At 44.5% G+C, this 17,003-nt stretch overlaps 1 protein-coding gene across 4 annotated transcripts in view; it reads right to left on the bottom strand.

Annotated features, from left to right (window-relative positions):
* Window positions 1-2,576, bottom strand: part of SKI (SKI proto-oncogene) — a 96,679-nt gene extending 94,103 nt beyond the window's left edge. For 2 of the 4 annotated variants that reach the window (XM_042831505.1, XM_042831506.1), the window contains exon 1: window positions 876-2,573. In XM_042831505.1, coding sequence (XP_042687439.1) covers window positions 876-1,787 — 912 coding nt within the window. In that variant the 5' untranslated portion in view covers window positions 1,788-2,573. Of the gene's footprint in view, window positions 1-875 lie in introns of all 4 variants that reach the window. The other 2 variants (XM_042831503.1, XM_042831504.1) reach the window with 2 other exon arrangements.
* Window positions 2,577-17,003: the final 14,427 nt, after the last annotated feature.

Genomic DNA, 17,003 nt, shown 5'->3' with positions numbered 1-17,003 from the left:
CCCTCCGGGGGGCTGAGAAGGGGCAGAAGCTGCCCCCCCCTCCCCCCCCCCCGCTGCCCACCCGTGGCACCGCGCCTTTCGCCCACACAGCGGGAATGGCGGGGCCTGCAGGCAGCCCAGGCTGAAAGAAAAACACCGGGCACCTGGAAATACGGTCGGGCTGTCCGGCCTCGGGACAGCGGGGCACACCGCAACGAGCTGCTGCAGCTGGCCCTTCAGATCCATTCACTGAACGTTCACATAATCCGATATACAAAAGCCTGTCTTGCTGGGATCTGGGATCCCCTAAAAGCAGAGACTTCTCTGCTCCCATTCTGCACTTCACTGAACACCAGTGACCTGCATCGCTGTCAGGATTTTTCTCAGCAGCCACATTTTATTCCAGCTCAAGCATTTAAACGGCTCAGCCCCTGCCTCCATCCCTGGAGGCATGCAGTCGAAAAGAAAATTGCATGCATTTGTGTCTGGGGCAATCAGAGTTATTTTCCCCTCCTTTCTTCCTCGTCTTGACCTCCAGTGAAGCTCCTGGCACCCCAAATCACTTCCTGCTGAAATGGGGCAGTGTGATGGGTTTCAAAGATCAGGTTCCGTGTACAACACGATATACAAACATATATATAGTATCACTGAACTCCAGCTCCTGTGCTCAGAACGCAACGAGAGGAAAAAGGAAAAAAAGGAGCCATGTCGAACGCTGGTCGTCTGCATGAACGCACACGTGGTGAGAATTAAGAATGCGATTAGATTGCTAAACGACTCTAAAAGGAAAACAGTTGGTAACAAATTGAGTACATCTATGGACGTCATCGAAAATCCCTCTTCTCTTTCTCTCCCCCCTACTCCTTCTTAAAATAAGAATTTAAGGCATCACTTACCCTGGGGGCTTTCCTCTTGTATTTGTTGTTATAGTCAAATTTTTCTTTCATTTCATCTAAGAGCTGGCCCAGCCTAGCTTTCTCCTCTTTCCCAGTGTAATCCTGGCTGAGGAGGATGTAGGACCTCCAGTTTGCAGAGTCAAAGCCCCAGTGGCAAGTCCTGTTTTCCAAGGATTTGTGAGAGTGGACCACAAATTTGTGAGGCGGGTACATGAGCCTGCAGTCCAAGCACTGGATGCAGGCTGCGCTGGGGTTACTGTAAAGCTCTGGTACCAGGAGTCCCTTACACTTCCCAAAGCACTCATGGTACACCTTGAAGCTCTTCTCTGTAAGCTCCAGCTCGATCGTGCTAGAGAATTCCTTCTTGCAGTGGGGAGGATAGGTGCCACCGTAAAGCAAGGCATTACAAAGCCTCTCAGCATCAGTTTTAGTGATCAGCCCGCAAGAGGGGGCAGAGAAGGGCAAGATGCCCATGACTTTGAGGATCTCCAGCTGGTCAGCGGTGCATCTGGAGCAGTAAATGTGTAGCTCATCGCACACCGAATTGATCTGCTGCAGGGAGAAGTCCCTGAGCACCGAGTTCAGGATCTGGGGCAAGCAAAGGCGCTTCTCCCCACCCACCACGAAGCAGGAGATGGTTTCCCCTTCCAGGATGGTCTCGCACCTCTCAGTGGATCTGTCCGAGGGCATGAAGAATGGACCAGGCATCACTGGGGGGGGCTGGATAGGGGGCAGATGCAGCACAGGTTCCGCCGGGTCTTTGCCATTGTCTTTCTTGTACATCTCCTGTGCCCATCGCGCTGAGAAAGCAGCAGGGCCACCCAGGGAGCTCATAGAGCTCAGATGAAACTGTTCCAAGGTCTTCTGCAGTCCTGGATGAGGCTGGAAGCTGCTTCTACTTACAGTCTCCATTTTTTAGTTTCTATTCCCAAAACAAACAACAAAAATCCCCAGTTATCTTCCACGCTGGTACAAATCCACTTAAGGGATTTTTTCTTTTTTTAAACAAAACAACAACCCACCCTTGTTTTCTCCCCTTCCCACTCAGGTTTAGCAATCCACAGACGGCGAGGAAATAAATCCTTCTCGGACGCGTCTCTTTCTCCTTTCCGTTCTGTCGCTCCGTCACAATCTCTCGCCGTGCCCGGCCCCAACGCCGCCCGGCCGGAGCGCAGAGTCACGTCGAAGCGAGGTCCTCATTCGAGCCGGCGGCCGCAGGCAGCGCGCACTGCCAGCCCCGGAACGCCGGTCCGAACCGCGCTCCGGACACCGCGGGTTAAATACGCGCTGGCGGCTGCTGCTTCTCTGCAGCGATCCCGCTCGTGTCCATATCCACCAGGAAGAAGGAGCGGGGGAGGAAAGTAAAAAGCAGGAGGAGGAAGGCGGCTCGGTGCGGGGAAGGAGCAACGCGGAATAGAATTAAAAGGCCCCAATCTCCGACACTTCCAAAGCGGCGCGGGGCTGCGGGCGGGCTGCCTTCCCCGCGCGGTCCCTTCGCTCGATCCGGGCGGGCTCCCCGGCGCCGCGCTCCCCTTTCTTCCTTTCTTCCTCTCGCTCTCAGCGTGCCGTGGGGAGCCGCGGTAACAGCGCGCACATCCTCCCAGCTCCTCTTTCCAGCAGAGACTGAGAGTGCCTGAGAGCTGAGCTAATGCGGGCTGGCTCAGCCTCCCTCACTCCTCCTCCTCCTCCCCCCTTCTGTTTGTTGGTGTCTGCCTCAGTCATTGAATCCCGGCCAAGAATGTGACCAACTCCCCAGGCCGGGCTCTTCCAGGAACAGCGGCCGCCTCCCCCCTCCCGCGCGGCTGCTGCACGGGCAGGCGCAGCTCAGCCTGGGGCGGCCGCGCCGGGGGGAGGGAGAACTGCTGGGTTCACAGAGCGGCGCGCCGCGAAGGAGGGGCGGGAGCGCGCGGGCTCGTTCCTCTCGTCGTTTTATTTCTGGACAACAGTTAAAAAAAAATAAATAAAGGGAACAAACGGCAGCGCGTGTATCCAGCGCGCACGCGAAGCGCGAGAGCACCATCTAAGCCCCGCCGCCGCTAAACCTACTTGCGGCAAGCGAGTTTAACGCGGAGCCGCAGCAGCGGCGATGCCACACGTGCGAGCAGCGCAGCGCGGGGTCCGGCGCCAGCCGTGCTCCGCGTTCACGCGGCGAGCACCGGGCGTGGAGCCGCCGCCACCGCGCGGGGACGGCGCGCTCGGCTCCCGGGGACCGCGAGCCGCGACCCGGGGGCCGCCGGCGCAGCTCCGGGCGAGGCGGCCACCGCTGCGCCAAATGGCGGCGCCCGGAGGGCCGCGGTCGGGCCGAAGCCGCGGTTCCGCGCAGGGAACGGCGCCCCCTGCTGGCAGCCCGCGGAACGCAGCCGGAGCGCCGCCCCAGCGCCCGCTCGTCGTCTCTTCCACGGCCCGAGGGAGCAGAACGGCTGGAGCGTTCCGACTAACGCTGAAATACAGACGTAAAACACACGCCCGACAGCTTAGCTCTGTTACCAACGAACCTCACGCAAAAAGAAAAGGCTGGAAAGCAGTTCCACGTACACACAACTAAGATATTTCTGATGCAAGAGCGACTTGAAGCACTGCTCATAGCCTTGCTTCGTGATGCAGTGAGCGCCTGCTCTCCAATAGAAGAGCTCTACCACCATGGTATAAATGAAGATAAACCCCAGTAAACTAAAAAAGTGAAGCAAATCCATGGTCTTCCAAACAATTACAAGAGCAAACAAAAAACCTCACCAAACCAAACAGGCTGAGGTTCAGCCAGGATCGACGCGGGCAACGATCTCACCGAGCTCAGACACTATTTGTGTTTCTGTGCTCTGAAGTCCCCTTCAAAGGGAAAAAGGTGTCACAGCTCCGAGCCCAGCACTGCCGCACACAGCAGCCCAGTGCCAGCTCCAAGGATCGCAGAGCAGCAGCCAGTAGGGAGGAACCACGCACCATCAGCTGTGTCTCCACACCCCAAGTGCAGAGAACTCCAGGTTGGTGCTTGCACACAGCAACAGATGCCCCGTTAGGGATGTGGCATCCAAATGGGTTTCTATCTGAAGTACTCAGAGCAGCAAATTCATGCCCTACATGGATTTGTTTCAGTCTTTGTTGTTGTTTTAAACTCACTGAAATATAAACACGCAGATAGACCCAAACATCAAGTATAGGGAATCCAGTTGTGTTAGGAGTAAAATTACTGTTTGCAGGAAGTCTGCTTAGTAATGGGAAAGCCTCTTAGTTCTGGGTGCTGGGTTTTTTTGCACTCCTTTACTCTTCAGGAAGAAAGGACAGTAGTAACTGCAGCTCATTTTAGGTGTTTGGTTGTTGGTTTTTTCCCTCTCCAAATGACTCTTTAATGCAAGTAAGTTACTGAATCAAGATACAGATGAGTGATTAATTAATGGGGGTGTAATCCATAAATGGAATTCCTGAAGCAGAGGGGACTACCAAAAAGGCAGGAAGGATGGTCTGGTGGTTAAGACTAAACTCAGGACATCTGGGGTCCATTCCCAGGTCTCCCACAGACTTCCTGCTGCCTTGGGCAAGTTGCTCAGTTCCTGCGTGCCTCAGTTTCTATGTCTGCTATTCTCAGATGGTAACTGATTAGGGGAGCAGCTTCTGAACCTAAATCCATAAAGCAACAGAAACCAGTTTGCAACCCAAGCAGTAACAGTAAAGCTTGTATTTCCTTGTACCCCAGACTTTGCAGGACTACAAAGTGGGGCAGAAGGGGGGAGCAATGAGCTCTGTCACCAGGGATTAAGGTGGCAATGCTTTCTGAAGCCTCTGCCACCTCGATGATGGATTATGAGTGCTGGGCATCTTAAAATCCTATTAATCTTTCCCCCAGTAACTGTTTGCCTTGCTTCAGCTCCAAACCCCTCTAGCTGAAGAAAGGAGAAGGAAAAAATATCTCAGAGAAGGGCCCCAACACCACACTGTTTTTCTCACTCTCTCCCTCTTCTCCTCCCCCTCTCCATTGGCTTCAAGGCCAACAGCTCCTGGAACACAAACACTTGTAAACTTCTGAACCACACAGCCCTGTGGTGGGTGGGTGTTTGCTCCCTGCCTGCCAGTTCCAATCCACCCACAGATTCCAAAGGCCCAGAACAAAAAGCAGACTCCATTTTCCATATTTAACAGGCAGTTCACTTCCCCCCACACCTCCACATTGCCTTCATTTTGAAGAACTCAGTGCTTCTCACGAGTATCTTGTCCCACCCTCTACATGTTTCCAGAGTACAGCACACCATGTTTATGTATACTTTTTACATGCTCACATGAGGGATATTTTCTAAACAAATCCACCACAGTCCCCCTGTGGTTTTAGATGTCTACTTAGTCAGGAAGACCTGGGGACTGTAGAGGACAGCGTTGCAAATTGCAGCTGTTGACAAACTGTTTGGGAAGAACCAGTTGTGAAGAAGGAAAGAAAGTGAAAAAGGAAAGCATTTGTACAAATGTGACGCATCAAAACTCCTACTGTAGCTTATGTTAGATGGCAAATTCATTAAAGCAGCAAGTATCTAATTTCTCCATGTTTGTGTTGTACATACTTAGTTCTAATTGTGACACACAGCTACTGAAGTAAGACCGTTTCTATGCAGCTAGGATATTATTTCCTCCCCTCCTGTCCTTCAGAGAGCCTCCACAAAAGGGGAGTCTTTCCACTGATATTTCCCTTACAGTGGAACAGGGGAATGCCAAACTATCCACAACCTGCAGAATAGGTTTCATACGCTCTGCTGACAAAGACATATCCAAGATTCATGCAGTCTTTCTCAACTTTGTGTTTTGTTTTGTTTTTTTAAATCAACATGCAGATTCAGCTCACAGAAAATTATTTCACAAATGCACATCAACTTTTTACCTTTTTAGCAAGAACAGATGTTTAAACATTAGTTTTTAAAAAGAGACCACATTTTGTTGCTGTGTTTCTCCTAGAAACGCACTGAAATAAGAGAATTTTAAAACATCAAGAAGTCACAAGAAAAAAAAAATCACGAACCAATGACATCAAGAAAAAATTCACTATCTGAGAAGGGCAGCATTAGATTCACATCAAAACAGGATTTTCTCTCCCTTTTTTTTTCTAATTAATGGAAAAAATAACCATGCAACCTCTTTCAGTCCTGAGCTTAATGAAGCAGCTGGGACTTCTATGGTGTTCACCACATACCAGGTCCCACCATTTTCTAGGTAAACCTTGGAATGCTGCACAGCAAAATTCTCTCCCTACATTATACTTCATACAGACTGATTACAGGCTTGACTTGTGTTCTGACAGCTTATTTACAACGTACAGTGCAAGGGAGGGCAATGATATTGCTTTCTACCAAGACACAAACACACTCATAAAGGTATTCATCAGAATACAGTTTAGATGATACACGAACAAGCGACTCACCCTTTGTGAAGGTCAGTGAAGTCCCAAGAAGGGGCAACCTCTAAATGGAGATCCTACTCCCTCAGCTGCTAACCCTTAAACGAGAGTGAGGAGGGGGTGGATCCAGGGTTCATTACTTGCACCTGTGTGCCCTGGGTTAGCCACACCTTCTCACCTGGTACTCAATCACTGGTTCAAGCTGTGTCTGGGCAATCCCCATACATGAGATTACTGTTAGATTTTATTGTGCTTCAAGTAGTGGCAAGATCCAGTCCAGCAGTGGTAAAAATGAAACTGGTAATTGTGAGACTGTATATGGGGAGGTGGTTTATAGATAGATGTGTAAGTAGTGGCCACTCCGCTGAGGAAGACAAGTGTTTTGTCTCTCTCTGTAACCCAAGGTAGGAATGTTTGCACTTTGAACAAAGTAAAGAAAACAAAAGATCTTACCTTTCTCCCTTTTGGCATCCATGATCTGCATGCAGAATGCTGCTCCTCTCCTGGGTCTTGCTTCTCTTCTCTCTGCAGAACAGATTGGTTTAATATCTGTTCTTTTAGTTGATGACAGCTAATTACGTTACATTTTATGGGCTTAGTTCAGCTAACTGATCATGTTTTATCGTGTTTATAGCACCTTCTAACACCACTAAGCAGAGAATCCAGTATAAGACTCCAGTATAAGACTCAGCTTTGTAACTCAAGTTCAAAACTAACTTTTTTTTTTGTCCAGAAGTCCCTGGTCCTGGCCAGGAGAGCACGAGCACAGCACAGCAGGCTATTCAGAAAAGCTGTCTGGCTACTGAACTTAAGAACTAACTTAATTCTTCATGAAGTTTGACTAATGGGCATACAATCATCAAACATCCTAGGAAGTACAGGAGAGGGAAGAGGTTTTTAAAAGCACATGAAAGATTTCTCCATCTTTTAGAATTTTCTCACTCCCCATTGCCTGCTATGTTGCCCAGGGCTGCCCCTTCTACCCACACTGTACCTACATGCCCCAGTGGACGCTGCCAAACACTTCATTAAAAAAAGCCATGCTTGCTACTGCCAACAAAAAAATTAATTTACTGGAAAGTCAGACGCAGAGAAGGACACACAAGCTGGAACTCTTGGGATTCCCAAAGGAGCTTCACAGAACAGCCCTGGGTCACTCAGGACTGCACAGGCTTTTTATCATTTATATTGACAATCTTTCTCAGCACACCCAGCAAACCACATATATACAGCCAACAGAAAAAGAGATATAAAAACCAAGACAAAACCTTATTCCTATTAAAAAAAATAAAATAAAATAAAAAAGCACTTAATTCAACTGTTACACAGTCACTGTCACTGCTCTGGGGAAAAAAAAATCAACACATTTCAGACAAAGTTCAGCGTAAGACTTATGCAAAGCGCCTCGCCGAGTCTGTCCCCAAACAGCCGGTATCAAAGGAAACGAGCATGCCAACCTTGTGCTACAGGAGCTGCTGATTAGCAAAGCCTCAGGTTTGAGCTTCACCGAAACAAAGTAGGTTAACTCCCCTCTCTTGCCCTCCTACATACACTCGATCATGCAGAGAAGCTGTGGGAATACTGATTTGATCTGCTGCAGCTGCTGTGATGAGTAGAAGGGTAACAGAGCTGGGTTCTACAGCTGCATGTACCAACTTGCACAATGGTACAATTAATAATGCTTCATTTCCATCTCACCTGAAAACCACATGCAACTTTAAGGCCAAACATTTCCTTCCCAATAGCCTATCACATACTCTAAACATCTGCTTATCTTTTGGTAAGTTCTTCCATCTTTAAGATCATTTCTCATCGTCACAGTATCCGTAGTTTGCAAATAATGTTTATATGCTAAAGTGCACCTTTCTCAGAAAGACTCTGTGCGACCTTATGTGCAAGCAGGGTTATCATAACTGCTTCTGACTGTAGTCTACTTTCTTGCATTCCTTGGTGTGTGTTTTCCAACAGCTTAAAATCCAAAACCATAGTGGGGAATGAGCCCCATAGTCTGCTTGAAATTTATGATATCTAACGTCTGTTGAAAAGTGATCTTCTATCTGCTGATCTGACACATGAACCTGCAATTTATTTTCAAGGCCTGAGTCTCCTATAAATAACACGTACAGCACTAGGCACTCTATGGGCATAAGTGCTTGCATCATCACTTCAGTAATTCAGAACATACTGTCCTAAAACCTGGAATTTCTACACCTCTCCCCCAAATTCTCAAGAGTTGAGCCCATATTTCTTTTATTTATGGACTTTCTGAATGAACCTGTGATTAAAGCCCATGCACACCTCATTAGCATAATGTGATTTTTCTTACAAGCATGTAATAAAAAAGAAACATTCATACTGTCATTTTACAGATGTGGAACTGAGGAACAGAGATAATGTACAATTGGCTTAAGGCCATCCCGCAGATTTTTAATCAGAACCCAAATCTTTTATCAAATTCAAATCAAGTGATTTAACTTAATGACTACTTTTTTCTAACAAACCTCCACTGATATTCCTAGAACTATTCACAGATTAAATTTATGTGAGAAGAAAACCCAACACAAGTGTCTGTGACTCAACACTGCCCCATTCTCTTTTTCAGGAAGACACACTTTAGGTTCTAGACAGACTGGTTCTTACATAAAGCATTTTCATTTCAAATTTCTTCATTTTTTTAGTTGGCTATCTCAGAAAAGAGAAGTATAAAGGGCTGCGAAAGGAGATGTTAAGGCAGCAAGCAGTTCTCAGTATTACAGCAGGACATTTCAGCAACCTACCTCCTTCTGGCTGCACAGAGCAGAAAGCCAATTGGGTGTTTGAGCATGACTTGCAAGATAACTGTTCAAATGAGCTTGCACTGGAGACTTTCAGTGAGTTTCACTTCTATTTCCAACAGTCTCACACTTTCAATTTTCCCTACATCTACGTGCATACTACCAACAAGAATTTGGTTGGATCTGTGTGTGTTGTGTGGCATTTGACAAAAGAAATGGTCTCTGAAATAAGTGGGGTTTATGATTGTTTTAAGAGAGCAATGAACTCATGTTCATAGGGCTGTAGGTACAATATTAGCATTTGAAAACAAATGACTGAGGGGTAACAGGAAAGGCTGGCCTTGCTTGGATTTCCCTTTTTCATGTACACCCTTTCAAAAACTTTCTGCTAGCTTTCTTTTCCGCATGTGGCAGGCCTGAGAATGGCCCTCTCTTCTTCCTGCTACCCATGGTGTAATCCAAAGCCCATGCTGAAGCAATGATCATGCCTGTGCCGTGCATGCTGCAGCATTACCACTAGGACCTAAAATCCATCAGCTAACATGCCAGCTGGCACCCTTCCCTCCCCTCTGCTTTCTTTCCCTGAGCAGGAGAAACCATTCATTGCCTTCTGGGGCTAGCACTGGACCCACACTGTTCCAAGTAATGAATGCAACCTGTTCTAACGAATGTGAAGCTTATTTGTGAGTGCAAAGCTGCACTCAATTGCCTGACATTTCACATTTCTCACCATAAATCTGGGTAACACTTTATTTTAATTACTGGGACATTTTCTAACTTTTATTGTTTCTGGCAAACACAGGCAAAATGAGCTCATTCATTATATAAGGTATGCAAGCTATTTCTTCAGGGGAAATTGTGTTCTATATCATTCTGGCCATCCAAAGAGACGCCACTCACCTCACTTCTAGATGTCAGTAACTGCACAAAGGTTGGGAATAATTAACTAATCTGACAGAGACCTTGTGAGATGATAAATCCATCCATCCATCCGTCCATCTTTCCGCATCTCCAACACACTTATTAACTGGAGTAACTAAGAGGCAATACATCTCATGCCTTATTTAACATCTCCAATCCAAAAGGGGTGTAGAGACCCTTGGATGCCACAGAGGAAGTTCCAAATAGCAAATCTCAGACCCTGATTTGACTTTTCCAAGGCAGTTTCGATCTAAATGCATTACAAAGACCAGTACAAGGAACAGCAGGCTGATAAAGCCAACAAACACCGCAGTGCTCTGGAAGATGCTGCAAATTAACAACTGTGCACCAGAGACTGCTGTCAGGGCCCTGGAGAGAATAAAAGGATTTTACAAATATATTGAAGCTTCAACGTAACAATCCCTTTCTTTCTCCACAGCAAAGTCCTGTAACTTCACTACAACGAGCAGCACAATAGACTGGAGAGATGGAACTCCTCTAGCACTCCCAGGTCAGATCAGTAGAGCTGCAGAAAATGACACTCAGCATCTCTGGGCCAATTTGCCCCACAGCAATCAGTGCTGAATTTCAGATGGAGTCCCAGCAAAGATTAAGTTTAGTCCGTCGCTATATAATAATGATTTAGGGGCAAGATGCAGTAGGTGCTGAACACCCTGCAGGCAATACATACAACTTCTGGTTTGTAAAAGCAGGCCATAACTTTTCAATTAGTGAATTCAGACTGGACTGGAGAGATGCTAACTCAGGCGACTTCTTCTGACCATTGTTTGAGTGCTGGAAATTGACTCCTGCCCTTGGACTTTCCCCTTGTCTGCGCATTACAATCCTTCCTCAGACTGTACCTTCCTTGTTCATAGTGCTGAGCCTGAGATGATGGAATTGGCCATTTGCCCAGGTGGAGAAGAAAAAAAATCATCTGCTGTAATGGAACGGCTTTCTGACTTTTCTGAATGCAGTAAGTGAAAATCCCATGCAGATACAGCATAGCATGCTTAGTGACTCATGCTCCAGATTTTCACCAGGGAAAAATTTAAGGTCTGCACTCAAAGTTAAAAGATGGAATTTTTTATAAAACTTCCATTGTGATATGTTACCATCTGTTCTGAAATTAACAACAACAACAAAAAATCCAAGTCAATTGGCCTACTTGTTACTTTCTTTTTCTTAAGAGCTTTCTGTTTCATAGATAAGAATCTCAGTGGGAGGGATACAAGTGTATACAATTCAGTACCAAAAAGCCTAATTGCTCACTGGCTTTGGGCAAATTTAAATCCTGTGAAGTAAACTATTGTATATGTTGTGGCCATTTTCTCACGTGGTGATGGGCCATGTTTTCTATCAGTCAGGGAGTGAGTGAATGTTGTCCCCATAAGCATGTGTGCACACATGTGCTCCACCCCACAGAGTGCACAGCCTCCAAGTCTTCTGGTGAGACAGTTCTTCAAAAAAAGGGTTCTGTCTTCCTTGGGAGCCAAACCACAATTTGTGTGAGTTGTGTGTAACAACACAAAGTTCACAAATTGTCATTGGAGGAAAAAAAAGAGAAATAGTAGTCAGCAATTTTCACATCTTTTGTTTCTCCTTCATTCTTTCTAATGGCTCATAAAAATATGTAAATTTTTTCTGCCTGTCTTTAAGCAAGAACATTTATTTCCTTCTTTTCAGAGGACTGAATTCTTGGAACTCATACCATTTTCATTTGGCTATTTTTACCCGCCCTGCTTCTTCCTGTATCCATGGAGTTTCATCAAAACATTGAATTCCAGTCTCTAATGACATAACCTTCCCCTTTCCTTCCTGTTCTCATGTCACCTCTCATTTTCTCACCAGCTCCATAGGCTTCTCGGATTTTTTAGACATTTTCTGCTCTGCACTTCTTATTTTCATTACTTACTTTGCAACAGTTGGGAGTGCTAACAAGCCATGAACTTCTGCATAAACAAGAAAACCAACTGCCTCAGCTAAAGAGAACAGCTTCTCTTCCTCCGTGCTCTGGGGTAAAAATCTGACTTCAAAGGGATGATTCTGTCTTACATCAGCATCAACCAGGAATAATTCATCTATAATCACTATGTGAGAGCCTGTTCTGCTGTGTTTTGGATAAATCAGCAATAGCAAAATAAAGAGAATGACTGTAATTTGAAGTTGAGACAAAGGAACTATGAAGTACACCTGACAACTTCCTTGACTGTATTTAGCAGTTAAGTGGGACAGACAGCACGTGCTATTCTATTCAGTTCCTGTCTGCAGCTTCTTAACGGATTAATGCTAGCAAAACGTGTGTCAGTCTGGCCTACAAGGTCTCTCCACATGCATACTGCACTTTGCTACAGCTGGGTATTTCCGCAAGACAGAGTTCTTTGGGTGTGTGATTTTAAAGGCAAAAGTAGGAGCAGCAATCTGGTATGAATATTCCTTGTCCTAGGAAAAAAAAAAAACCTGATCTGCAAATGGAATTCATTTACTGATTTGCAGAACAATGAAGTCAAGCAACAAACGATATTAAAAAATACACTCACAAGTGTTTTTGCAGGAGACAGAGGTGTTTATGAACCAAAAAAAGAGGTGTAGAACTTACAATTGCTCTAGGGCAAATTTTAACTGCTTTGCCTTCCTTATTAGATTTCTCATTCATAAAAATATCGTTAGCTGACTTAGCAGTCATTGCACCACATGGGATTTTAGGTGCTTCTAACCATCTGTACTTTTTTTTTTTTTCACATTTCTCCAATTAATTTGTCTAATTTTATCTCTTTGTCTAAATAATTAGAGTTATCTGGAACATCAAGACAAACCTTGATCTCAGCAGGAGTATGGATAGGACATTTGCTCAGAAGCAAAGAATATCAGCTCGAGGCTACCAAAAAGTCCAGTGCCACTCTCAGCTGGCAGTGCTAACAAAAATCCTGTCTTGATCCTGGCACTTTTCCCTAAGCTGGATCCTGAAGTTTCCAGTCAGATTTGCTCTCTGGACACAACATATTCTGAATCAGAGTAACAGCACTAGGTTAATCAATTTGAGCTCCATGCTGACAATCTGCCAGGATTCTAAAGCCTTTACATAAAACTGCACTCTGTAGGGTGTCATGTGTCCCAGATTTCCATCAAATGCAATGGCTGAGCACCCTGTAGGATTAGAATATTAACTTGAATAGTTATATCCACCCATAACTTCCATATGGAAATGCACTACAGAAAGGCATATACAGGGTAGCATATCTCCACTTCTAAAGATCAGGGTTATTTACCAGCTGAGGAAGAAAGCATCTGGGAGAAAATCATGCCTAACCTCAATCTAAGAATTTCAGCAATCCTCCAACAGGGTTTCAAAGCATGTACAAACGTTGCAGTGTACTGACAGAAGAAAATAATTAAAAAATAAAAATTGAAAAACATGAGTCAAAAGGAAGAAACAATGTAATTCTCTCAGAAAAACGTGGAAGGTCTGGATAGAAGCACAGATTTCCTGTTCTTTTAACCAGTTGTGAGTGCACTGTCTCATCAGCCCACGCACGAGATGGAAACTCATCAGTATCAAGGATCATTATGCAAGAAAGAAGATACAAGACTGGTAAGACACATTCATCCAGCAACTCGCTTAAGCCACGATTCAGAGCAGGAAGTTTCACAAACTTTCAATTCCCACACCAGGTTAAATCAATCTAAATCAAATACACTTAAAAGATAAAGCCAGTGAATGGAAAATAAGTCTCTTTGTGCCACCCACTACCAGAAGGTTTATTGTTTGGTTTTTTATTTCTCGAAAACTATTTCCCACTTGAACATTACTTGTATTTAGAAGTCCAGGAATTGGATTATTTTCTGTGGGGAGAAGTGAGTAATTTGCACTATTAGCTGCACTAAGAAAGGTGTGAGGTGGCAGGGAGGGGAGGAGAGAGCCAGTATGGGTTAAAGTTCATTTATGGGGTAGCATAACACTCAAAAATCCCACAGGAACAAGCATTCTTACATGTCTTAAACCAGGCCTTATTTCCAATTCTCTTCCTCACTCAAAAACTCACTCCTCCGTTCCACAGTAATCTTGGGAAGAGGCCTACATGTCATCAAACGTTTCTGCTGATGTTTTTCAGCACAGCAGTTGCTGCCATGTGCCCCATGCAGTGCCCACTGCCCTGTGTCTGACATCGGCCATGGCTGGCTGCCTCATACAGGAGCTCAAGACACTTCAGAAGGCACCAGTCCAAACCCAAGTTCCTCCTCCACCACCAAGAGTTCTCTTGGTGCTTCTCAGTGTTACTGTGGCAAATCTGGGTACTCTTGCTAGCCAGAAATATTTCAGCCTTTTCTGAATCCTTGCAAGCTCTCTGCTGCATGTCCTACAGCACGCACTTTCTTGTATATTTATAGGTAAATATACGATTCTTTTCTCTTTTTGAGAGAAATACATAGATGAAGCATAAATATATATATTTATCTCGGTAAGAGAAAAGAATCATATCTTTATACATAGGATATTTGATGAGCTCAAGGCTGTGATCCACATAGGAAGGGAACTGCAGCAAGAACCATCCATTTCCTCACTCCCTTTGTCTGCGCATTTATTACCAATGAAGGATGGGATGTCAGACATGACAAATCCTTTGGCCACACAGCAGGTCTGGTTCTGGCAGCACAAGGAGGACTTCACTTCTACAGTGTTTTAACAGTGTGTTTCAGTGCTTCAGCAAACTTCCAAGAACCACCAAGAAAAGCAAAGGAATAAGCAATATTCAAACTCAGTAGGCTAAGCTCTCTCTGAGAGCTATGAGAGAGAAACTGAGCTACCGAGGAAAACAATTAGGACCAATTGCATTCATTATTGAGGCAGAACACATCTGAGACCATGTAAGTGTTTATTTATGGGTCAGTTAAAAATAACCCTATAGAAAACAACCATTACATTGCTACTAGCACACACTCGATTCAAAATAGCAATTAAAGTTTCTCATTTCATTTGCTAGGCACTGAGCACAACAGTCCTCACCAAAAGCGAGCTTACAAAAGCTTGGACAAGAAAAAGATTACTTGACATACATATCAAAATGTCAACATAATATGTTGTGCACTCCATTCCCGAGAGTGATTTCATTACTTTTTTTCCAATAGCAGCAATTCCACAAGTGCTTACAAATCACAAGAAAGAAATCAAATGGAAGCAATTGTGAAACTCCTCCATCTATTTTTTATCATCCACATGGAAAAACACACTAAAGGAGTGCTAAGTGCACACTTGAAAAAAACAGAGATCAAGTCCTAAACTTATTTTCTTTCATAATCTTATGGAGCCACAGAATGTTCTGAGTGTGCAAGTTCTATGGTAGCACTGTCCCTTTAAAGTTGGAATGTAACTTGTATTTTTTACCACAAGAAATAGTGCAGCCTCCCATGTTCTTACTGGGAAGTTTTCTAGGGAAAACATCCATTTCCAGAGCATTGCTTTTACACTTTCTGATCAGTGGTCACATGGCTCTTAGAATGTTTTAATGGTATTTTTACTCCATGAACGTTTGCAAGAATTTAATCCAGTCTATTTCTTGCAGTATCTCCTCTTAGGGATCATTATAGCATTCTGACATTTTATAATGAAAATAATTGCTAATTTCTATATTTTCATCTCAGTTGCAATATTCAAAACAAGACTAATCGTCCATTTTTTGCCCTAAGAACTTTCTGAAATTGCTGCTGCACAATAAAACAATTTATAGTATAAGCTACCAGAATAGCTTTAACCTGTCCACTGCACTTGGTCCTTACTCAGAATGATCTGACTCTAAATTTATGTCAATTATTGAATTTAATTGCAGCGATATCTTGTCAAGTAATTTACCTTTATTGTGTAAGGTGATGCTGATGAGTTTGAGAAGTGTGAGAGTGGCACAGAGGTGCAACAACTCACATGAAGTCAGCCACAAGGACAGCTTCAGGGTCAGTGGCAAAAGCAGGTTTCCTGAATCAAAGACCAAACTCTTCTTTGCCCACGTCAGATTAAAATACAACACTGTAGACTAATTAGAAGCATCTGGCTTTAAATCACTATTTGTTTTTATTGCCACTTAAACTAAAGACACATTCAAAGAGGATTCTGGTAGACATATCATCTGTTGTCCTTCCAAAAGTCCTTTGCTTAATACTGAGTGAGGGAAGTGGTAAAGCTTCTTCTTAGCTGTTTATAAAGGAAATCAGAAGATCCTTTGATAAGATGGTATCTGCTTTCCTTCCGCTCACTGCATTCACTGTGAAATAGGGGAATTTTAGCTTTTGTTCCCTGTCCTATACAGTAGTCAAAGGCTCTAAGCAGGACCTCTCTAGGGCACAAGGTGAGGCTGTTACTCCTCAATTCTGTTGTTCTTTGTAGCACTGGAGATACTTCTACAGCACACCCAATATGTATCTTACGACAATTGTTACCAGAAGGTTTCAATTTCAATCTCAATCTCTCTCCCCCAGTAAATAAGTTACAGAAAGAAGACGACTGACAGCACTTGACAACATTGAGCGTGGTGCCAGAATCCAAACCAATGAAGATGCTGCTTCTTGAATGTGACAAAACGCTTATTTTAAGCATACTGAGACAATAAAGTGCTGATTAACAGGCAGCTTTTTCTTCTACAAAACTTACAAGCATGTTGGCTTGTCCTAAATAGAGAAGATGCTGAAGGTTATGCCGTCACAAGTGTAAAAACAGCTCCGCACTCAAATAATGCAAGCCAGCTTTGAGCTGCTGGCATTGCCTCCAGTAGCAGTCTGCGTTCCGCTACGTGGAGGACTGGCCCTATTTTGCTGACAGATTTTTCTGAACTCATTCAGAATAAACACGTGTAATGTTTCTCAGACACACCTACATAATCTGTACTGTTACCTTATCCTGGTACGAATGAGTGCACTGATTTTTCAGGGACTGTTAGTGAGTGATCACTTCAGACTGAGCTAGAAATTGTGATACTCTACCAAGATCCTTTCACACACATTCACACGTTACTACCATGTTCTGCAGAAATTAATATAAAGGGAGCTGAAAATAATACTCACCCACAGAGTCTA

The sequence above is a fragment of the Centrocercus urophasianus genome, unplaced genomic scaffold (genome assembly GCF_019232065.1).
Source record: "Centrocercus urophasianus isolate 14NV4802_14NV808 unplaced genomic scaffold, USGS_Curo_1.0 seq_36, whole genome shotgun sequence".
Lineage (NCBI taxonomy): Eukaryota > Metazoa > Chordata > Aves > Galliformes > Phasianidae > Centrocercus > Centrocercus urophasianus.
The sequence above is the reverse complement of the archived record's forward strand: the minus strand, read 5'-3'. Positions and strand labels throughout refer to the sequence as shown.